Source organism: Schistocerca americana, chromosome 3 (assembly GCF_021461395.2).
Source record: "Schistocerca americana isolate TAMUIC-IGC-003095 chromosome 3, iqSchAmer2.1, whole genome shotgun sequence".
NCBI lineage: Eukaryota > Metazoa > Arthropoda > Insecta > Orthoptera > Acrididae > Schistocerca > Schistocerca americana.
Window position 1 is genome coordinate 127,546,692 of NC_060121.1, and position 18,928 is coordinate 127,565,619.

Genomic DNA, 18,928 nt, shown 5'->3' on the forward strand with positions numbered 1-18,928 from the left:
TACCGCTGCTTGTTGGACCTGCGACAGAGGGAAGCGTCAGCTGTGTCTCAGCCGTCCGGCGGCATCACCAGGTCGTACCGCTGCTTGTTGGACCTGCGACACAGGGAAGCGTCAGTTGTGTCTCAGCCGTCCGGCGGCATCACCAGGTCGTACCGCTGCTTGTCGGACCTGCGACAGAGGGAAGCGTCAGCTGTGTCTCAGCCGTCCGGCGGCATCACCAAGCGAAGCTTGCACAGTATCTGATCAGAAGTATCCTGGCATTCCTGTGTAATGCGGCACTGACCATAAGATCTCGCGAAAGGTGGATCACCCATTACAAAAGAAGGTTACAGTGCCGTACCGCTGTAACAAAGAGACTACTGGCCATTAAAATTGCTAAACCACGAAGATGACGTGCTACACACGCGAAATGTAACCGACAGGAAGAAGATGCTGCGATATGCAAATGATTAGCTTTTTAGGGCATTCACACAAGGTTGGCGCCGGTGGCGACACCTACAACGTGCTGACATGAGGAAAGTCTCCAACCGATTTCTCATACACAAACAGCGGTTGACCGGCGTTGCCCGGTGAAACGTTGTTGTGATGCCTCGTGTAAGGAGGAGAAATGCGTACCATCACGTTTCCGACTTTGATAAAGGTCGGATTGTAGACTAACTCGATTGCGGTTTACCGTGTCGCGACATTGCTGCTCGCGTTGGTCGAGATCCAATGACTGTTAGCAGAATATGGAATCGGTGGGTTCAGGAGGGTAATACGGAACGCCGTGCTGGGTCCCAACGGCCTCGTATCACTAGCAGTCGAGATGACAGGCATCTTATGCGCATGGCTGTAACGGATCGTGCAGTCACATCTCGATCCCTGAGTCAACAGATGGGGACGTTTGCAAGAGAACAACCATCTGCACGAACAGTTCGACGACGTTTGCAGCAGCATGGACTATCAGCTGGGAGACCATGGCAGACAGGAGCGCCTACGATGGTGTACTCAACGACGAACCTGGGTGCACGAATCGCAAAACGTCATTTTTTCGGATGAATCCAGGTTCTGTTTACAGCAGAAGTTTGTTCACACGTGAGCTAGGTTATGTCTCTAAAGGACCATTACTCACAGACTGCTCTCAACCACAATGTCTTATAACGCACGTGCTGGTTCGCTGAAATTGCATTCATTACTCTCTATATTTCAGGAAATTGTACTCTTCATAGCCTAAGTAACATAAGCTCATGCTTCCGGAGAAACCTAGGCTGGTCAGGTTCATAGCAGTGTGACAACTCAGGTACGAGTGGGTGCCACAATATTTGAACCTTCTCTCTCTCTCCGTTGTAAGATACATATCACAAAGGCGCCTAGCACGTTTATTTGTATCTTCTACAAATATTATAAAAGCCCCAGCCGTCTTTTTCTATCTGTATGTCATGGCTTATCTCTGGAACTAATGTAGGGATTTTGATACAGTTTTCACTAACAGGTTGATTCTAGAGGAAAGTTTGTATACATCACTACATATTAGAAGCAATTAGCCAGGCCGTAGTAACTTAGTGCTCCACGTAGGAATCCTGGGTGGATTTACATACATCAAAATTTTTTTGCATCAACTCAGTTCATAGAGTTCCGGAACCTGTACAGAAAATTGGAATAGGTATCAACATAAACATCATTTCCGCCATTTTTATTGCCCAGGAAAACGGCACATAGCACGTTGTACCACCATACAGCGAGACCTTCAGAGGTGGTGGTCCAGATTGCTGTACACACTGGTAACTATAATACCCAGTAACTCGTCCTCTTGCACTGATGCATGCCTGTATTCGTCGTGGCATACTACCCACAAGTTCATCCAGGCACTGTTGGTCCACATTGTGCCACTCCTCAAAGGCGATTCGGCGTGGATCCCTCAGAGTGATGGGTGGCTCACGTCGCCCATAAACAGCCCTTTTTAATCCATCCCAGGCATGTTCGATAGGATTCATGCTCGCCACTCTAGCCGAGCGATGTCGTTATCCTGAAGGAAGTCGTTCACACGATGTGCACGATGGGGGCGCGAATTGTTGTCCACCGACACCAGCGGCGTACGTCGGCCCCACATAAAGCCACCCCAAAACAGCAGGGAACCTCCACCTTGGTGCACTCGCAGGCCTGTGTATCTACCGCGTTCAGCCTGACTGGGTTGACTCCAAACACGTCTCTGACGATTGTCTGGTTGAAGGCATATGCGACACTTATCGGTGAAGAGAACGTGATGCCAATCCTAAGCGGTCCATTCGGCATGTTGTTGGGCCCATCTGTACCGCGCTGGATTGTGTCGCGGTTGCAAAGACGGACCTCGCTATGCACGTCTGAAGTTGCGCACCATGCAGTCTACTGCGCACAGTTTGAGTCGTAACACGACGTCCTGTGGCTGCACGAAAAGCATTATTCAACATGGTGGCGTTGCTGTCAGGTTTCCTCCGAGCTATAATCCGGAGGTAGCGGTCATCCACTGCAGTAGTAGCCCTTGAGCGGCCTGAGCGAGGAATGTCATCGACCAGAATGGGATTTTCGCTTTTTTGCCCAATAACATTTATCCGTTTTCGAGATAGACTATGATGGTTTAAAATCGAGCTAAATGTTACGCTTAAAATTCGTTATCACGTGAACTGAATGAGCGGAAACGGTTTGGATTCGAATAAATAAAAAATGCTTTCTTAGGATAAAACTGGAAAGCAACTTCCAAAAATCTATTCTGATTCGCATTTTACGTGCAAAAAATATATGTTTGTGAGTCTTGTTACGCCCGTCACTGTTGTTTCAAGTTTGCGCCGGTCGGTTCAAATTTTCTGAGAAGGTAGACAAAGATAAGTAATTAATGATTAAGTAATTAATGGTCGTCCTCTTGTTTTGTGAAAGCTTTATCCGTTGACTCGATATAAGCAACATGTTTCTAAAGGCAATAAAAACACCTATACCGGATCAGTCATCGTCAAGTCAACAAGGCGTTCTAAAGTCAAAATTATGGTACAGTAAAACTTGGGAACCACAACGAAAAATGCTCCTATCGTACCACAAAAAATGTGAATATGTCCTGGGCACAGTCATGGATGCAGAAGAATGGAACTAGTTTTCCGACTTACCTGGCAGGTTCAAAGACGTTTAAATCAAAACGTCTTGGTATATTCACGCTTTGTTACGAGTTAACCCCACTCCCCCAGCATAGTGAACTCTCTCAGGCCATCCCCTGTTACATGTATGATGAGGGGTTTAAGGACACACAGACATAAATTAATGTCGTTCTAGAAAATGGGATGTATCTAAAACAGGAAGTATCAGAAAGTTGGGGTCGCATCTATAATAGTAAGTACCCCAGAATGCGGATGCATGCATCCTATACTTTAATGACACGTGTCGTATTGCACATCATGACGGATGCCATGTTGGATGACATGATGGCATGTGTCATTGAGCCAGATCGCTGGTCGATCAACAGTGATCGGCTTGTTATCTTAGCGCGTCCCCGGGCATGAGCATCTTTGCGTTTTCGGCTGGGGCGCGCGGGACGGAGAGAGGCAGTCGGTTTGGGGCGGCCGGTGAGACTGGCGGAGTTGTGGCTCGGGCGTAAGCACGTGTGTGACGTCTGTTACGCTGGGGCTGTTTGCCAATCGTTAAACTACTGCGGCTGTTACTGGCTGCCTGGAAGGAATTTCATATAAACTGTGCCAAGCCTCGCAGTGAGAGGGGAGTCCGGAGTTGGTGTTGGCCTAGATGTTTGTACAAATTGAGGTGCCTGCGTGAGAAGCACGGCGTGGGGCCTGTTGGTTGCTTCGTCCTTCTGGCAGCCACCGCAAGCTCATGTTCGGCTGGAGTGTCTACAGTTTGTGATGAGCAAAGTGTGAGCAAGTTCTCGTAGGATGTGCTCCCAGCCTGACTCTTAGCCTGTGGTATTTGTGGGTGCCGACCCCTTGTCTGTTGCTGCTTCTGGGTGTCCTGTAAGATTTATCAGCAAAACTGTGTTTTTGTGGCATTCTGTGTTTCTGGCTCAGCCTCCGCCTAGAAAGGGGAAAGATTTGTGGCTCAACTGAAAAGGGGGGGGGGGGGGGGGGTTCGACTGGACATCTTTTGGAATTCCTTAATGCTGTAAATTAAACATATAAAAAAAATTGTTCTTTCAGAATAAGCGCCTGTTTCTTTGGGACACTGCAGCTCAAACAGGAGTGGCGTAATGTTAATGAGTATTTGTTATTCGTCAAATGAAGTGTATTTAATGTCTTGCAGTTTTCTGGGGCACGCAGCTGTGTTATTGACTCACTTTGAAGTGTTGTGTCGGGTGAATGACTGCTCCCCACTTCAGTGTATTCTTTTGAGTAGTATTGTAAGGTTTTTTGGATATTTGTCAGTGGGGTATATTGATTCAATTTTGTTTTTCCCTTTCTTTTGAAATACGGAGAATTGGTTAGTTTATCTAGTTATTGGCTTAACTCGCACTTCACGCACTAAATCAGCTGATACTGAAATTGTTGTTTTATTCCTGTTTAATGCCAGACAGATTCAAATGTAACTTCATTTATGTTATTTGAAATAAATGTGTTGGATGGACCTTAATGAATTGTGTGCAATCGAAGTAAGGGACCCAGTCCTTCATTAGTGCTTAACAGTGGCGTGCGGTTCGGGTTGTGAGTCCCGTGCTCGGTCCATTCATGTTGTAGGACACGACATCACGTATCATGTCATCTCGTGGAATCGGGTGTACTGCCGATGGTCTGCGACTTTCCATCACAATATTTCGACGTCGTAACCCGCTGTCGTGATCAGATGTTTCCTGCGACTGGTCGACAAGCTGACCGTGCCCCGTATTTATGCCTGGGTGGTGTCTGGTGTTCCCTAAGCCGTCCGCGCCCACTGCGGCCGTTTCTGGCAACTCTATTTATCTCTAGGCGTTCCGTCTTCTGTCCGTGGCCGTTTCCGCTGCTTTCCCCGGCGACGGCCGCGCAAACGAAATCTCTCGTGGGAAGACGCAGACCACAGCCAGTACACCCGATTCTACGAGATGACACCGAATTACTGGGAAAGTCTAAAAAATTATCATGTTACTTTAGTTGACGCGATACATTATGTTTGCATGACAAGAGTACTAACGAGTTAAAAAGCGCGAATACGTGAAGATTTTTTGATGTAAATGTTTGCCAGATAAGTGGAAAAGCTAGTTCCTTTCTTTTATATCCCTAATAATGCACAGGACCTATCTGCCTTTTTTGTGCTGTGACAGGAGCATTTTTATTCTGATTCCAAATTGTGATATCTTTAGTAGAGCAATAACAATAGTGTAGGTCGTCGGTCAGGATCTGAACCAGTCACTGGATATCACATGAATAACAGATCCATCAGGGACATTTCAATCCTTCTAAAGCTGCCCAAGTAGATTGTTCGTGATGTGACTGTGAAGTAAAAACACGTAGGAATAACCACAGTTAAAACAAGATCAGGTAGACCTCATGTACTGAGGACAGGGACTGTCAAGCACTGCGGTTGGCGGTTGTAAGAATCGCATGAAACCAGCACGTGTAAATAATTGCGAGGTACAGGGCGCTTCCAGCAGTCCAGCTGGCACAGTTACTGTGCGTTAAGGAGCTAAGTGTGGCACACAACGGTCAAGCACCGCCTCCTAAGCCACTTATTTCTATATTTAGTGCTAAGTGACACTTGATGTGCTTTAAACTAACATGGCACTGGCCAGTGGATGACCGGAAACTAGTCATCTGCAGTGATGAATTACATTATACCTTTTGTCAATCCGATAGAAGGGATTGGGTTCCGCAAATACCTGGAGAACATAACCTGCTATCATGTGTAGCCCCAACAGTGAAGTAACAAGATGGTGGTGTTACGGTATGGGGGTGTTCCTTCGTGGTTACAGTGTGGTACCCTTACTGGGCTTAAAGAAGCGCTGAACGCGGGAGTACATCATAACATTTTTAGAACATTGTGTATTGCGTAATGTAGAGGAACAGCTCAGAGATGATGAATGATCGTATCAGGGTGACGTTGCACGCTGTCAAGCGACGTCTGTGAGGCAACTGTTTGAGGACAGTGTCATTCCTGAAATGGACTGGCCTCCCCCAGTCCCGACCTCAGCCCTGTAGAACATGTTTGGGATGAAAGGTTAATTCTTACAAAGAAGAAAACAGCAACCAGCCACTATTAATACTGCTATGTCTTTAGGTAAATAGCGCCGTTACCGGTTTCGAACTGGCAAGTTCGCATGATTTTCAAGATACACATTACATTATCGTCCGTTTTCTATTTTTATTATTCCACTGTGGCGAAGTATTTTTGGCGTGTTGTTGCCCTACGTTAGAAAAACAGTGTTAGAAGCGCCCTATGCGAAAATAACTAACCTCCAAACGATGAACTACAGCGTGAATGAATAAGTGAGGTTAAATGGTTATGGTACTTACGTCGAAAATTCCGCGCGATTTTGTTGCGAAGTTGCAGGACTGTATTTTTCGCATATTCCTAAATATATCCAGCACTTACGTAACTTGTACATCACCATATTGTGCAAAGCACCATACACGCACAATTACCAGAAAGAATTTGCCACATGTGAAGTTATCACAGAGATTGCAGATTTACAAACACAACAGTGTCAGGCACATCACAATATACAGGTTGCGTTGATTTCACAGAATGACTGTTTTTAAAGAATAACATAACTTAATGAAAATTAAAACACAAAGATAAACCTTACATTATGAGCGTATAATATTACAAATGAAGTTGACAGATGTAGTAAGCAGCTTGTGTGAATGCTAATTATATGGTATTATGTAAATACTGTGCTATATGCAAGGAGCAACATAGAGGTGAGATAAATGAATAATATGACAGTAACAATTGTATTAACATCTATCTATAGTGCATTGAAAATTTGAATCAAGTATAGTAGCAGTAAATATTTTTTTTTTCAAGAATCAAGGTAGCATTACAAGTGCATTACAAGTATTTATAATATGGTATTCTTTGTAATATAAATACTTGTAATGTACTTGTAATGCTACCATGATTCTTGAAAAAAAATAGTTACAGCTACTATACTTGATTCAAAATTTTAATGCATCATAGATAAATGTTAACACAATTGTTACTGTCATATTATTCATTTATCTCACCTCTATGTTGCTCCTTGTACGATAATCATAAAATATATAATTATAAAAATAAAAATATATAATTATCCCGTGATAAGGGACCCACACCCATATATATATATATATATATATATATATATATATATATATATATACCGCGATAGTCGCTGCGCTGTAGAGCTCGCCGACGCTCTGTAATTGCCTCAGCGACTTCCGGCGACCACCAAGGGTCTGTCTTTTATCGGGGGCACCCTAAAGAGCGAGGGATCGCGTTTTCTGCAACAGAAGCGATTGTGGTAGTCACCTGCTCAACCATCACATCAATGTTACCATGTGGGGCAGAGTCGACGATGACATCAGAGGTGAAAGTTTCCCAGTCCGCCTTGCTTAAAGCCCATCTGGGCAGGCGTTCGTGAGCCTGACGCTGGGGCAGTGACAGGGAGATCGGGTAGTGGTCACTACCACACAGGCAGCCATGTGCTCTCCAGTGGATAGATGGGAGAAGTCCTGCGCTGCAAATTGATAAATGAATGGCCGAGCAACTACCTCGAGCCACACTGAAATGTGTGGAGGCCCCAGTATTTGAGAGGCAGAGGCTGAACTGAGACAGTAAAGTTTCGACATCTCTGCCTCAGCCAGTAAGCACGATGCCACCCCACAAGGGGTTATGGGCGTTAAAATCTCCCAAAAGTAGGGAAGGTTTAGGGAGTTGATCAATCAGTGCAGCTAATACATTCAGGGGTACTGCACCATCTGCAGGAAGATATACATTGCAGACAGTTATTTCCTGTGTCGTCCATATTCTGACAACCACAGCTTCAAGTGAGGTTTGAAAGGGCACAGTTTCACTACAGACTGAGTTTAGGACATAAATGCAAACTCCACCTGGCACTCGATTATAGTCACTACAGTTCCTGTAATATCCCTTATAGCCACAGAGGGCAGGGGTCTCCATTGCTGGGAACCAGGTTTGCTGGAGGGCAACGCAGAAAGCAGGTGTAAAGCTTAACAGTTGCCATAGCTCAGGCAGGTGGTGGAAAAAAACTGCCGCAATTCCACTGGAGGATGACGTCATCGTGAGACTGGGGAGGCATGGAACATTCAATGAGGCAGTTTACGCCTCTAGGTCACCTGCTGCCACCGACTTTTTGCCTCAGCAGTCTGTGTCTGAGGGTCTGACGAGATCCGGGTCCTCAGTGGATGCCAGAATCTCCACCCCATCCTCAGACACAGAGCTTGTAGGTAACGGTGGTGAGGGTGCCACCGCAATTTCCTTGGTCTTGAGGGTCTTCTTTTTAGATTTCTCTCGTTGCTCCTTGGGTTTCCCTGGCTGGGAGGACTCCACTGAATCAGTCTCCAGGATTGAGGATGAGCGTGAAGGACTATGACAAGCTGCTTTTGGGCTCTTCAGCTGCTGGCGGGTGTCATCTTTCCCACTAGCAGAAACCTGTGAAGGGAGTAACCCAAGGGACCCCTCCCTAGCATTCCCAATGGTTGGGGGGGGGGGGAGGAAGGGTGTTTCTCCTGAAGTAGGTGGTGCAGGAGCAACAAGGAGATAAGTGCCTCCTCCCCCCTCCCCCCCCCCCCGCCACCCACCATAAAGGGGCATGTGTAGTCTCCCAGTTCTGAGAGGCGACAGGAATTCGAGGAACTGATGGGGCAACAAATGCACTCGTAGCGGCGGCGTATGAGGAGGTCATAGCCATAGGATGTAGGTGCTCAAATTTCCCCAGTGTAGGTTAGTGAGTCCAGGGTGTTACAGTCCATGATTTTCCTCTCTTTCTGTAAAATCCTGAAGTGTGGCGAGCAAGGTGAATGATGCTCTCCACTGTTGACACAGATGGGAGGCGGGGCACATGGAGTATTGCGATGCGATGGACGTCCACAATCTCGACAGGTGGGGCTGAATGTACAGCGGGAAGACATATGGCCAAACTCCCAGCACTTAAGGCACCGCATCAGGGGAGGGATAAATGGCTTGACGTCACAGCGGTAGACCATCAACTTGACCTTCTCTGGAAATGTGTCACCCTCGAAGGCCAAGATGAAGGCACTGGTGGCAACCTGATTATCCCTCAGACCCCTATGGACGCGCCGGACGAAATAAACACCTCGCCACTCTAAACTGGCGCACAGCTCGTCGTCAGACTGCAAAGGAAGGTCCCTGTGGAATATAATACCCTCGACCATATTTAAGCTCTTATGAGGCATGATGGTAACAGAAACATCCCCGAACTTGCCAGAAGCAAGTAATGCTCGTGACTGGGCAGGGGATGCTGTTTCCATCAAAACCGCATTTTGGACAATCCCTCCACCTCCCCAAACTTGTCCTCGAAATGCTCCTCAAAAACTGAGGCTTCATGGACATGAAAGTTTCCCCATCAACCCTCGTACATACGAGGTACCGGGGCGAAGAAGCTTTACTGCCATCCTTAGCCTAGCGTTCCTCCCATGTTGTGACCAGGGAGGGGAACGACTTGGGGTCATATTTCTTAGCGTTGAAGTTGGACTTTGGCCGCTTAGAGACTGTTGGCGGCGGACCACCAGCAAGAGATGACGTACTACGTTTCATGGCGTGTCATCTGCCCTGACGCCAACCACTCCAGGGCCCCACGGGCGCCACCCAGCTGCACCAAAGGCCACCTGGCAGGATGGCCATTGCCAAGAGTTCTGATGCCCCAGGGTGACGGGCATCTACTCCTTGGCATATGTGAGGAGTGAATGGCGCAGGCATCAGCAGAGCGATCCCTGTGTTGTCTGGGGTCTACAACCAACAGGGTAAATGGTGACTCCACCACAACGGACTGGTTACTGTGCTGGAAATGAGGTGCAAAGAAGTCCATGGCCATTGTCGGCACAGAAAGTGACACTGCATAGTGCATGGTGGAAAACGCATCCAGAAAGGTGTCTTAGCCCAAGATATGGGGAATGGGCGGGATTGCAATGCCACGATGAGAAAGTGAGCTAAAGATCTCAATGCACGATGGACACAATGCACTATGTAAAGCGCCCTTCCCCAAATAGTTCGCTCTTCGGGAAAATTTTGAAAAATGGAGGTCAAACCCTACAGGGGACCATCACATAAAGGCCGAAACGGGTGAGACTCCTTTTAGTCGCCTCTTACGACAAGCAGGAATACCTCGGGCCTATTCTAACCCCCAGACACGCAGGGGGCTAAATGACAAGTCAGAAAATGTTCCAGCTTGACGCTGCCTGTCTCAACGGTTCAGGTTGTGGGTCAAATTATGTCAAGTGGTTGTAGTGTCAGCAGTTTCTGCTAAAAAAATTCGTTGCCGTATTTTTTTATCACACCTTGCAATAAGTGTCTGGATACTTTCGATCAGATAGCGTATTTATTCTGCTCTGCACTGGTTCACTATGAAGATAAAACAGATATGTGGTTTACACATACTTTAGGAACTTGAGCATTTCCGGACTCTTGAGGCCATCCTCACAGATGGGACCTGCCATGTCCTCCATGCCCCATAACATCTCGACTGGGTCCCAAGCATGTTTCGCCATTTCCATCCAATCGAATGTCTTCCTCAGGTACCTGTACGCAGGAGATATGTCAATCTCCGTGTAATTTGCGATGTTTTTCTGCAAATAAGAAAAGTGATATACTTATGAAAGAAATCCGTACACTACATCAAGTACACAATGACGATTTACTTCATAAAACATAAACATACGTAAATAGAGCAGAGTTCAAGCAATGGAATGAAAAACATATCATCAAATATGAGTCGCAGGTGTTTATAGCTGAAGGGTTACACACTTCCTTATTGCAGCACACACCTTTCCTTCATTCTTCTTCTCCCTTTAGGTCTGCTTTCTATAATACTGAGAGAGATTCTTTGGCGAATCACCCTGTTACTGTGTTCATTCCATTTTTCTCTGTTTTCGTGAATTTTATGCCTAATTTATAAATATTCAATTCATTCCTAATGTCAGTCGTTATTATTTCTGTCCAATGTACATACTCATAATGCTCATAGAAAGCTCATTTGTACCGCCTGAATTCTACTCTCTTGATGTTCATATGCGACCCATGGCTCACTTTCGTGCGATAAAGTAGGAACAGCCGGTTGACTTACAAAATTTTGATTATACCTGTTTCCGTGTTTTGTTTTTCAGGCAGCTACTGGCTGTTTGGCTGTGCCCCATGGAAACACACCAAAAAAGTTTTGAAAGTCACCAGAACTCTTGAAGATAGACGTTGACTGCGAATATTATATCACAAACACAGCCCTTTGACTGTTCGGAGATGTCACTAAACCCGCACAAAGACGTAAACAACCATGCATGAGCAGCGCGTATTAGACGGAGGGGGTCTGACAGCCGATCAGTTCCAGTCATTTCACCAGGAAGTGTTGTCTGTAGTTCAACCATACCACGGTTCGATCGCGTCCGCATTGCTACTTTGTGCCAGGCAGGGCTCTCAACAGGAGAAGTGTCCAGGCGCCTCGGAGTGAGCCAAAGCGATGTTGTCCGGACATGAAGGAGATGCAGAGAGACATGAACTGTCGATGACATGCCTCGCTCAGGCCGGCCAAGGGCTGCTACTGCAGTGGATGACCGCTACCTACGAATTATGGCGCCGAGGAACCCTGACAACAACGCCACCTTGTTGAATAATGCTTTTCGTGCAGACCCCTGACGTTGTGTTACGACTCAAACTGTGCGCAATAGCCTGCATGATGCGTAACTTCACTACCGACGTCCATGGCGAGGTCCGTCTTTGCAACCACGACACTTTACAGCGCGGTACAGATGGGCCCAATAACATGCCGAATGGACCGCTCAGGATTGGCACCACATTCTCTTCACCGATGAGTGTCGCATATGCCTTCAACCAGACAATCTTCGGAGACGTGTTTGGAGGCAACCCAATCAGGCTAAACGCCTTAGCCACACTGTCCTGCGAGTGCACTAAGGTGGAAGTTCCCTGCTGTTTTGGGGTGACATAATGTGGGGGCGATGTACGCCGCTGGTGGTCACAGAAGCGCCGTGACGGGCGTACGGTACGTGAATGATATCCTCCGACCGATAGTGCAACCATATCGGCAGCATATTGACAAGGTATTCTTCTTCATAGACGACAATTCGCGCCCCCATCGTGCACATATTGTGAACAACTTCCTACAGGATAACGACATCGCTCGACTAGGGTGGCCAACATGTTCTCCACACATGAATCCTATCAAACATGCCTGGGATATATGTAAAAGGGCTGTTTACGGACGACGTGACACGCCAACCACTCTGAGGGACCTACACCGATTCGCCGTTGAGGAGTGGGACAATCTGGACCAAAACTGCCTTGATGAACTTGTGGATAGTATGCCACGACGAATACAGGCATGCATCATTGCAAGAGGACGTGCTACTAGGTATTAGATGTACCAGAGTGTACAGCTATCTGGACCGCCACCTCTGAAGGTAATTTGTGGTTCTCATGAGCAATGAAAAGGCCGAAAATGATGTTTATGTTGATTTCCATTCCTTTTTATCTGTACAGGTTCCAGAACTCTCGGAACCGAAGTGACGCAAAACTCTTTTTCTTGTGTGTATCTGAGAATTTTACTCGTTTCTGCTGTGTGCGTTTATCATATTCAAATGTAATGTTAAATACTTTAACTGGGTCTGATATTTCGTTATTCACAACAATTTTTGAGCTTTTGCGTCTTTTCCCTTGGAAACCACGATTTTCAATATCCTTGTTGATGTCTGCAGGTTATGTTGTTTACGTATACTGTCCAACAAATAAATTCCTTTTTATAGGTCATCTTTGTTTTCCGCCAAAAGAGTGGCAGCGTCAGCATGTGTGTTACAGTATGACAGGTTGTTCTGTCTAACTACCTCTTTCCATTCTCGTTCACATACGTGTTAAAAAATGTGGGTAATATGCTAGCCCCTTTTCCCAGTTCTTTGTCAGTACGACCTGGGGCATTTTACCATTTAAAGCTACAGTGATGGATATATTTTTGTACAGACGCCTCAGAACGTCTGTCAAATGTAATGGATAACCTATTTTTTCATTATTCCCCACAGATGTTCTATATTAACACTGTCAAAAATCTTTATAAAGTCTACGAATACTTAGTGAGTCTATATACGTACCTAAAAAATAGCCTACGGTCGCAAGTTCGAATCCTGCCTCGAGGATGGATGTGTGTGATGTCCTTAGGTTAGTTAGGTTTAAGTAGTTCTAAGTTCTAGGGGACTGATGCCCTCAGATATTAAGTCCCATAGTGCTCAGAGCCATTTGTACTATTTTTAAAAATGGTCTTAATCCTCAACAACCTTGTAATGATCAGTAACAGAGTTTGCATCTATCCTGCATATTATCCAGTTCCATAAAACAGAGATTAGGGAAGAAATACATGCCCTCGCTACAGGAAGACAAGCCACAGCACTGGAGGATAGAAAATTTTTCAAAGAGTGATATGTGAAACTTGGTATTTGTGATTAAAATTTTTATGTCTGAAATAATCAGGAAGTACACGAGAAGTGCACCACAGAATAACAAACAGAATTCGCACCTTTAGTAGTAGTCGCAGGAGAAAAAAGGGACATGAAAATGTGGAGTTCGGAGAAAGAGAGAAATCTGTAGGTGCGAAAAGGACTTGCGCTCTACGTGGTCCGTAAAAGCTTAATTATGTATACAGAAAGTTCATCCATTCTGGAAATCGAGAATTTTGACGATTTTGCCTGTTATCGGCATTGATACTGGCAAGATATCGGTCCCGGGAATTCCAAGACTTCCGAGAATGTTTTAGTAATTTTGAAGTCGGATAACAAATGAAAAAAGAAACATTTTTGAATGATACAATTGCACATTACCGTATCCTGACGTTTCCTTTGCCTGTACCGCGAAACCTCGCTTCCTTCCAAATTTCATGATTCTAGATCAACGGGATATATCTTATAGGTTTTAATGAGTGAGTTGCGGGTATCACACTATGTGATACAATAAATGGGCGTACCTTTCGACTAAAGTTACTTAGAAGGCAAATATTTTTACAGTGCCAAGGGTCCGTAGACCTTAGTATGTGACTTAAATTTCAGTTTGACACGTCTGCTCTTTCCTGAGAGAAAGGGCCTTAACAGACGGCCGAAAAGACAGACAATCGGACAACAAATGACAGTAAAAATATCTTTATCGCGTGAGATAGGCACAAATTAAAATTTTTCGGATTTTTTCTTGACTTTTACTGTTAAACCATGCTTCTTGCCAAATTTCGTGATTCTAAGTCAATGGGAAGTAACTCACAGGTTTTGATGAGTGAGTTTGCGAGTACCTAAATATGTGATATAAACGAACGTATCTTTTTATTGCACTGACTTAGAAGCTTACATTTGTTACACCACCAAGGGACCTTAGATCTCAGTATGTGACGTAAATTTCGATACGTCTATCCGTTCCTGAGAAAAGGGGGTTTCAACAGACGGACAGATAGAAAATCGGATAGAAATGAACAAAAATTTGTTTAGTTTGGTATAATTACGAATTAACAATTTGCAGCTATTTTCCTTTACTTTTACTAGGAAAGTTTGCTGCTTGCCAAATTTCCTTGCTTCTTCGTTAACGAGAAGTACCTATATATTTTGATGAAAGAGACTGCGAGCATCAAAATTTGTAACATAACATACACTGCAGAGCCAAAGGAACTGGTGCACCTGCCTAATATTGTGTAGGGCCCCAGCGAGCACGCAGAAGTGCCGCAAAACGACGTGGGTTGGACTCGACTAATGTCTGGAGTAGTGCTGTGGGGAGTTGACACAAGGCTGTCCATAAATCCGTAATAGTGCGAGTGGTGGAGAGCTCTTCTGAACAACATGTTGCAAGGCATTCCAGATATGCTCAATAATGGTCATATCTGGGGAGTGTTTAAACTAAAAAGACTCCTCCTGGATACTCTGTAGCAATTCTGGACGTGTAGGCTGTCGCATTGTCCTGCTGGAACTGCTCAAGTGCGCCGTAATGCACAATGGACATGAATGGACGCAGGTGATCAGACAGGATGCTTACATACGTGTCACCCGACAGAGTCGTATCTAAATGTATCAGGGTCCCATACCACTCCAACTGCAATGCCTCCACCAGACTGAACAGACCCCTGCTGACATGCAGGGTCCAAGGATTCATGAGGTTGTCTCTATATCCGTACACGTCCAACCGCTCGATACAATTTGAAACGAGATGCGTCCTATCAGGCAACAAGTTTCTAGTCATCAACAGTCTGATGTCTGTGCTCACGGGCATAAGTGAGACGTAAAACTTTCTATCACGCAGTCATCAAAGGTACACGAGTGGGCCTTCGGCTCCGAAAGCCCATATCGATGATGTTTCATTGAATGGTTCGCACGCTGACACTTGTTGATGGCCTAGCACTGGAATCTGCAGCAATTTGCGCACGGGTTGCACTTCTATCACGTTGAACGATTCTCTTCAGTTGTGGTTGGTCCCGTTCTTGCAGGATATTTTTCCGGCCTCAGCAATGTCGGGGATTTGATGTTTTACCGGATTCCTGATATTCACGGCACACTTGTTAAATGGTCCTACGGGAAAATCCCCACTTCGTCGCTACCTCGCAGATGCTGTGTCCCAACGCTCGTGCACCGACTATAACATAACTCTGAAACTCACCTAAATCTCTATAACCTGCCATTGTAGCAGCTGTAACCGATCTAACAACTGCGCCAAACACTTGCTGCCTTATGTAGGCTTTGGCGACCACAGCACCGTATTATGTCTGTTTACATATGTCTGTATTTGAATAAGCATGCCTATAGCAGTTTCTTTGGGGCATCAGTGGACATACACTACTGGCGATTAAAATAGCTACACCACGAAGATGACGTGCTACATACGAGAAATTTAACCGACAGGAAGAAGATGCTGTGATATGCAAATGATTAGCTTTTCAGAGCATTCACACGAGGTTGGCGCCGGTGGCGACACCTACAACGTGCTGACATGAGGAATGTTTCCAACCGATTTCTCATACACAAACAGCAGTTGACCGGCGTTGCCTGGTGAAACGTTGTTGTGATGCCTCGTGTAAGGAGGAAAAATGCGTACCGTCACGTTTCCGACTTTGATAAAGGTCGGATTGTAGCCTATCGCGATTTCGGTTTATCGTATCGCGAAATTGCTGCTCGCGTTGGTCGAGATCCAGACTGTTAGCAGAATATGGAAGAGGTGGGTTCAGAAGGGTAATACGGAACGTAGTGCTGGATCCCAACGGCCTCGTATCATTAGCAGTCGAGATGACAGGCATCTTATCCGCATGGCTGTAACGGATCGTGGAGGTACGTCTCGATCCCTGAGTCAGCAGTTGGGGACGTTTGCAAGACAACAACCATCTGCATGAACAGGTCGCCGACGTTTGCAGCAGCATGGACAATCAGCTTAGAGACCATGTCTGCGGTTACCCTTGACGCTGCATCACAGACAGGAGCGCCTGCGACGGTGTACTCAACGATGAACCTGGGTGCACGAATGACAAAACGTCATTTTTTAGGGATGAATCCAGGATCTGTTTACAGCATCATGATGGTCGCATCCGTGTTTGGCGACATCGCGGTGAGCGCACATTGGAAGCGTGTATTCGTCATCGCCATATTGGCGTATCACTCGTCTTGATGGTATGGGGTGCCATTGGTTACACGTCTCGCTCACCTCTTGTTCGCATTGACGGTACTTTGAACAGTGGACGTTACATTTCAGATGTGTTACGACCCGTAGCTCTACCCTCCATTCGATCCCTGCGAAACCGTAGATTTCAGCGGGATAGTGCACGACCGCATGTTGGAGGTCCTGTACGGGCCTTTCTGGATACAGAAAATGTTCGACTGATGCCCTGGCAGCACATTCTCCAGATCTCTCACCAACTGAAAACGTCTGGTCAATGGTGGCCGAGCAACTGGCTGGTGACAATACGCCAGTCACTACTCTTGATGAACTGTGGTATCGTGTTGAAGCTGCATGGGCAACTATACCTGTACACGCCATCCAAGCGCTGTTTGACTCAATGCCCAGGCGTATCAAGGCCGTTATTACGGCCAGAGGTGGTTGTTCTGGGTACTGATTTATCAGGATCTGTGCACCCAAATTCCGTGAAAATGTAGTCACATGTCAGTGCTACTATAACATATTTGTCCAATGGATACCCATTTATCATCTGCATATCTTCTTGGTGTAGCAATTCTAATGGCCAGTAGTGTAAATGACCGTATCCTTTCACTGCAATTTTTTAGAGCGCCAAGGGATCGTAGATGCTAGTATGTGGCATAAACTTGAACGTGATACTTTTACCCGTTCCTGGGAGAAGGGTTTCAAACAGTCGGACAGAGAGACGGAAGGGGGACAAAGTAATCCTAAGGTTCCGTTTCTACCGATTGAGGTACGCAACTTTAAATATGAAAGGAAAGGTGTGTGCTCTGATGCTGGCGAGGTGTAGAAGTGAATATAAGTTCGTACCTTGATGGGGTCCGTGGTGATGAAGGTGACCTCGTGGCCGCGCTTGACCAGCTCGAGGACGATCATCCGCAGGGGGTACTGGTGGCTGACGCTGGGGAACGGCACCGCGGCCAGGATCCTGGCGCCGTCCGCCCACCCCCCAGCCAGCAGGGTAGGCAGCAGCAGCAGAAGCAGCAGGCGGGCGCTCCCCATGCCGGAAAGTTGGTACCACCTGCGCAGCGTGAAAACTTCAGTCGTACCGCGTTATCGGCAAAAATCTCGTGGAAGAAATAGAGAGAAAGTTACGTCAATTCGTTCCCAATATACACTAACGACTAAATGAATTGGAATAGTGGTTTTGTCCTGTCATTATGGCCAATGGAATAGTCCTTTTGTTATGTCACAGGTACGTCATTACATCTTGTACTACAGTCAACATGATAGTCGAGTCCATGAAGCGTAAGATGCACAGTACGGCTGAGTTTGATCATGGATACGAGCGGAAAAGTGCTCCTATCGGAGCACAAAAATGCAAATACGTTGATGTTTAGTGCGGTACCAGCTGCCTCATTCTACATTCCCCAGCATCTTTAATACTTTCTACATCTACATCTACATCTACATAGTTACTCTGCAAGTCACATTTAAGTGCTTGGCAGAGGGTTCATCGAACCACAATCATACTATCTCTCTACCATTAAACTCCCGGACAACGCGCGGGAAAAACGAACACCTAAACCTTTCTGTTCGAGCTCTGATTTCTCTCATTTTATTTTGATGGTCATTCCTACCTATGTAGGTTGGGCTCAACAAAATATTTTCGCATTCGGAACAGAAAGTTGGTGACTGAAATTTCGTAAATAGATCTCGCCGCGACGGAAAACGTCTTTGCTTTAATGACTTCCATCCCAACTCGCGTGTCATATCTGCCACACTCTCTCCCCTATTACGTGATAATACAAAACGAGTTGCCCTTTTTTGCACCGTTTCTGTGTCCTCCGTCAATCCCACCTGGTAAGGATCCCACACCGTGCAGCAATGTTGTAACAGAGGACGAACGAGTGTAGTGTAAGCTGTCTCTTTAGTGGACTTGTTGCATCTTCTAAGTGTCCTGCCAATGAAACGCAACCTTTGGCTCGCCTTCCCCACATAAATATCTATGTGGTCTTTCCAACTGAAGTCGTTCGTAATTTTAACACCCAGGTACTTAGTTGAATTGACAGCCTCGAGAATTGTACTATTTATCGAGTAATCGAATTCCAACGGATTTCTTTTGGAACTCATGCGGATCACCTCACACTTTTCGTTATTTAGCGTCAATTGCCACCTGCCACAC

General features: G+C 45.9%; 1 protein-coding gene across 1 annotated transcript in view; it reads right to left on the minus strand.

Annotated features, from left to right (window-relative positions):
* The window catches only part of LOC124605829 (UDP-glucosyltransferase 2-like), a 68,302-nt gene extending 50,484 nt beyond the window's left edge, over window positions 1-17,818 (minus strand). The window contains exons 1-2 of the mRNA XM_047137758.1: window positions 17,614-17,818; window positions 10,537-10,724 (exon numbers count right to left, since the gene is read on the minus strand). Coding sequence (XP_046993714.1) covers window positions 10,537-10,724; window positions 17,614-17,805 — 380 coding nt within the window. The 5' untranslated portion in view covers window positions 17,806-17,818. The remainder of the gene's footprint in view (window positions 1-10,536; window positions 10,725-17,613) is intronic.
* Between the last annotated feature and the right edge of the window lie 1,110 nt (window positions 17,819-18,928).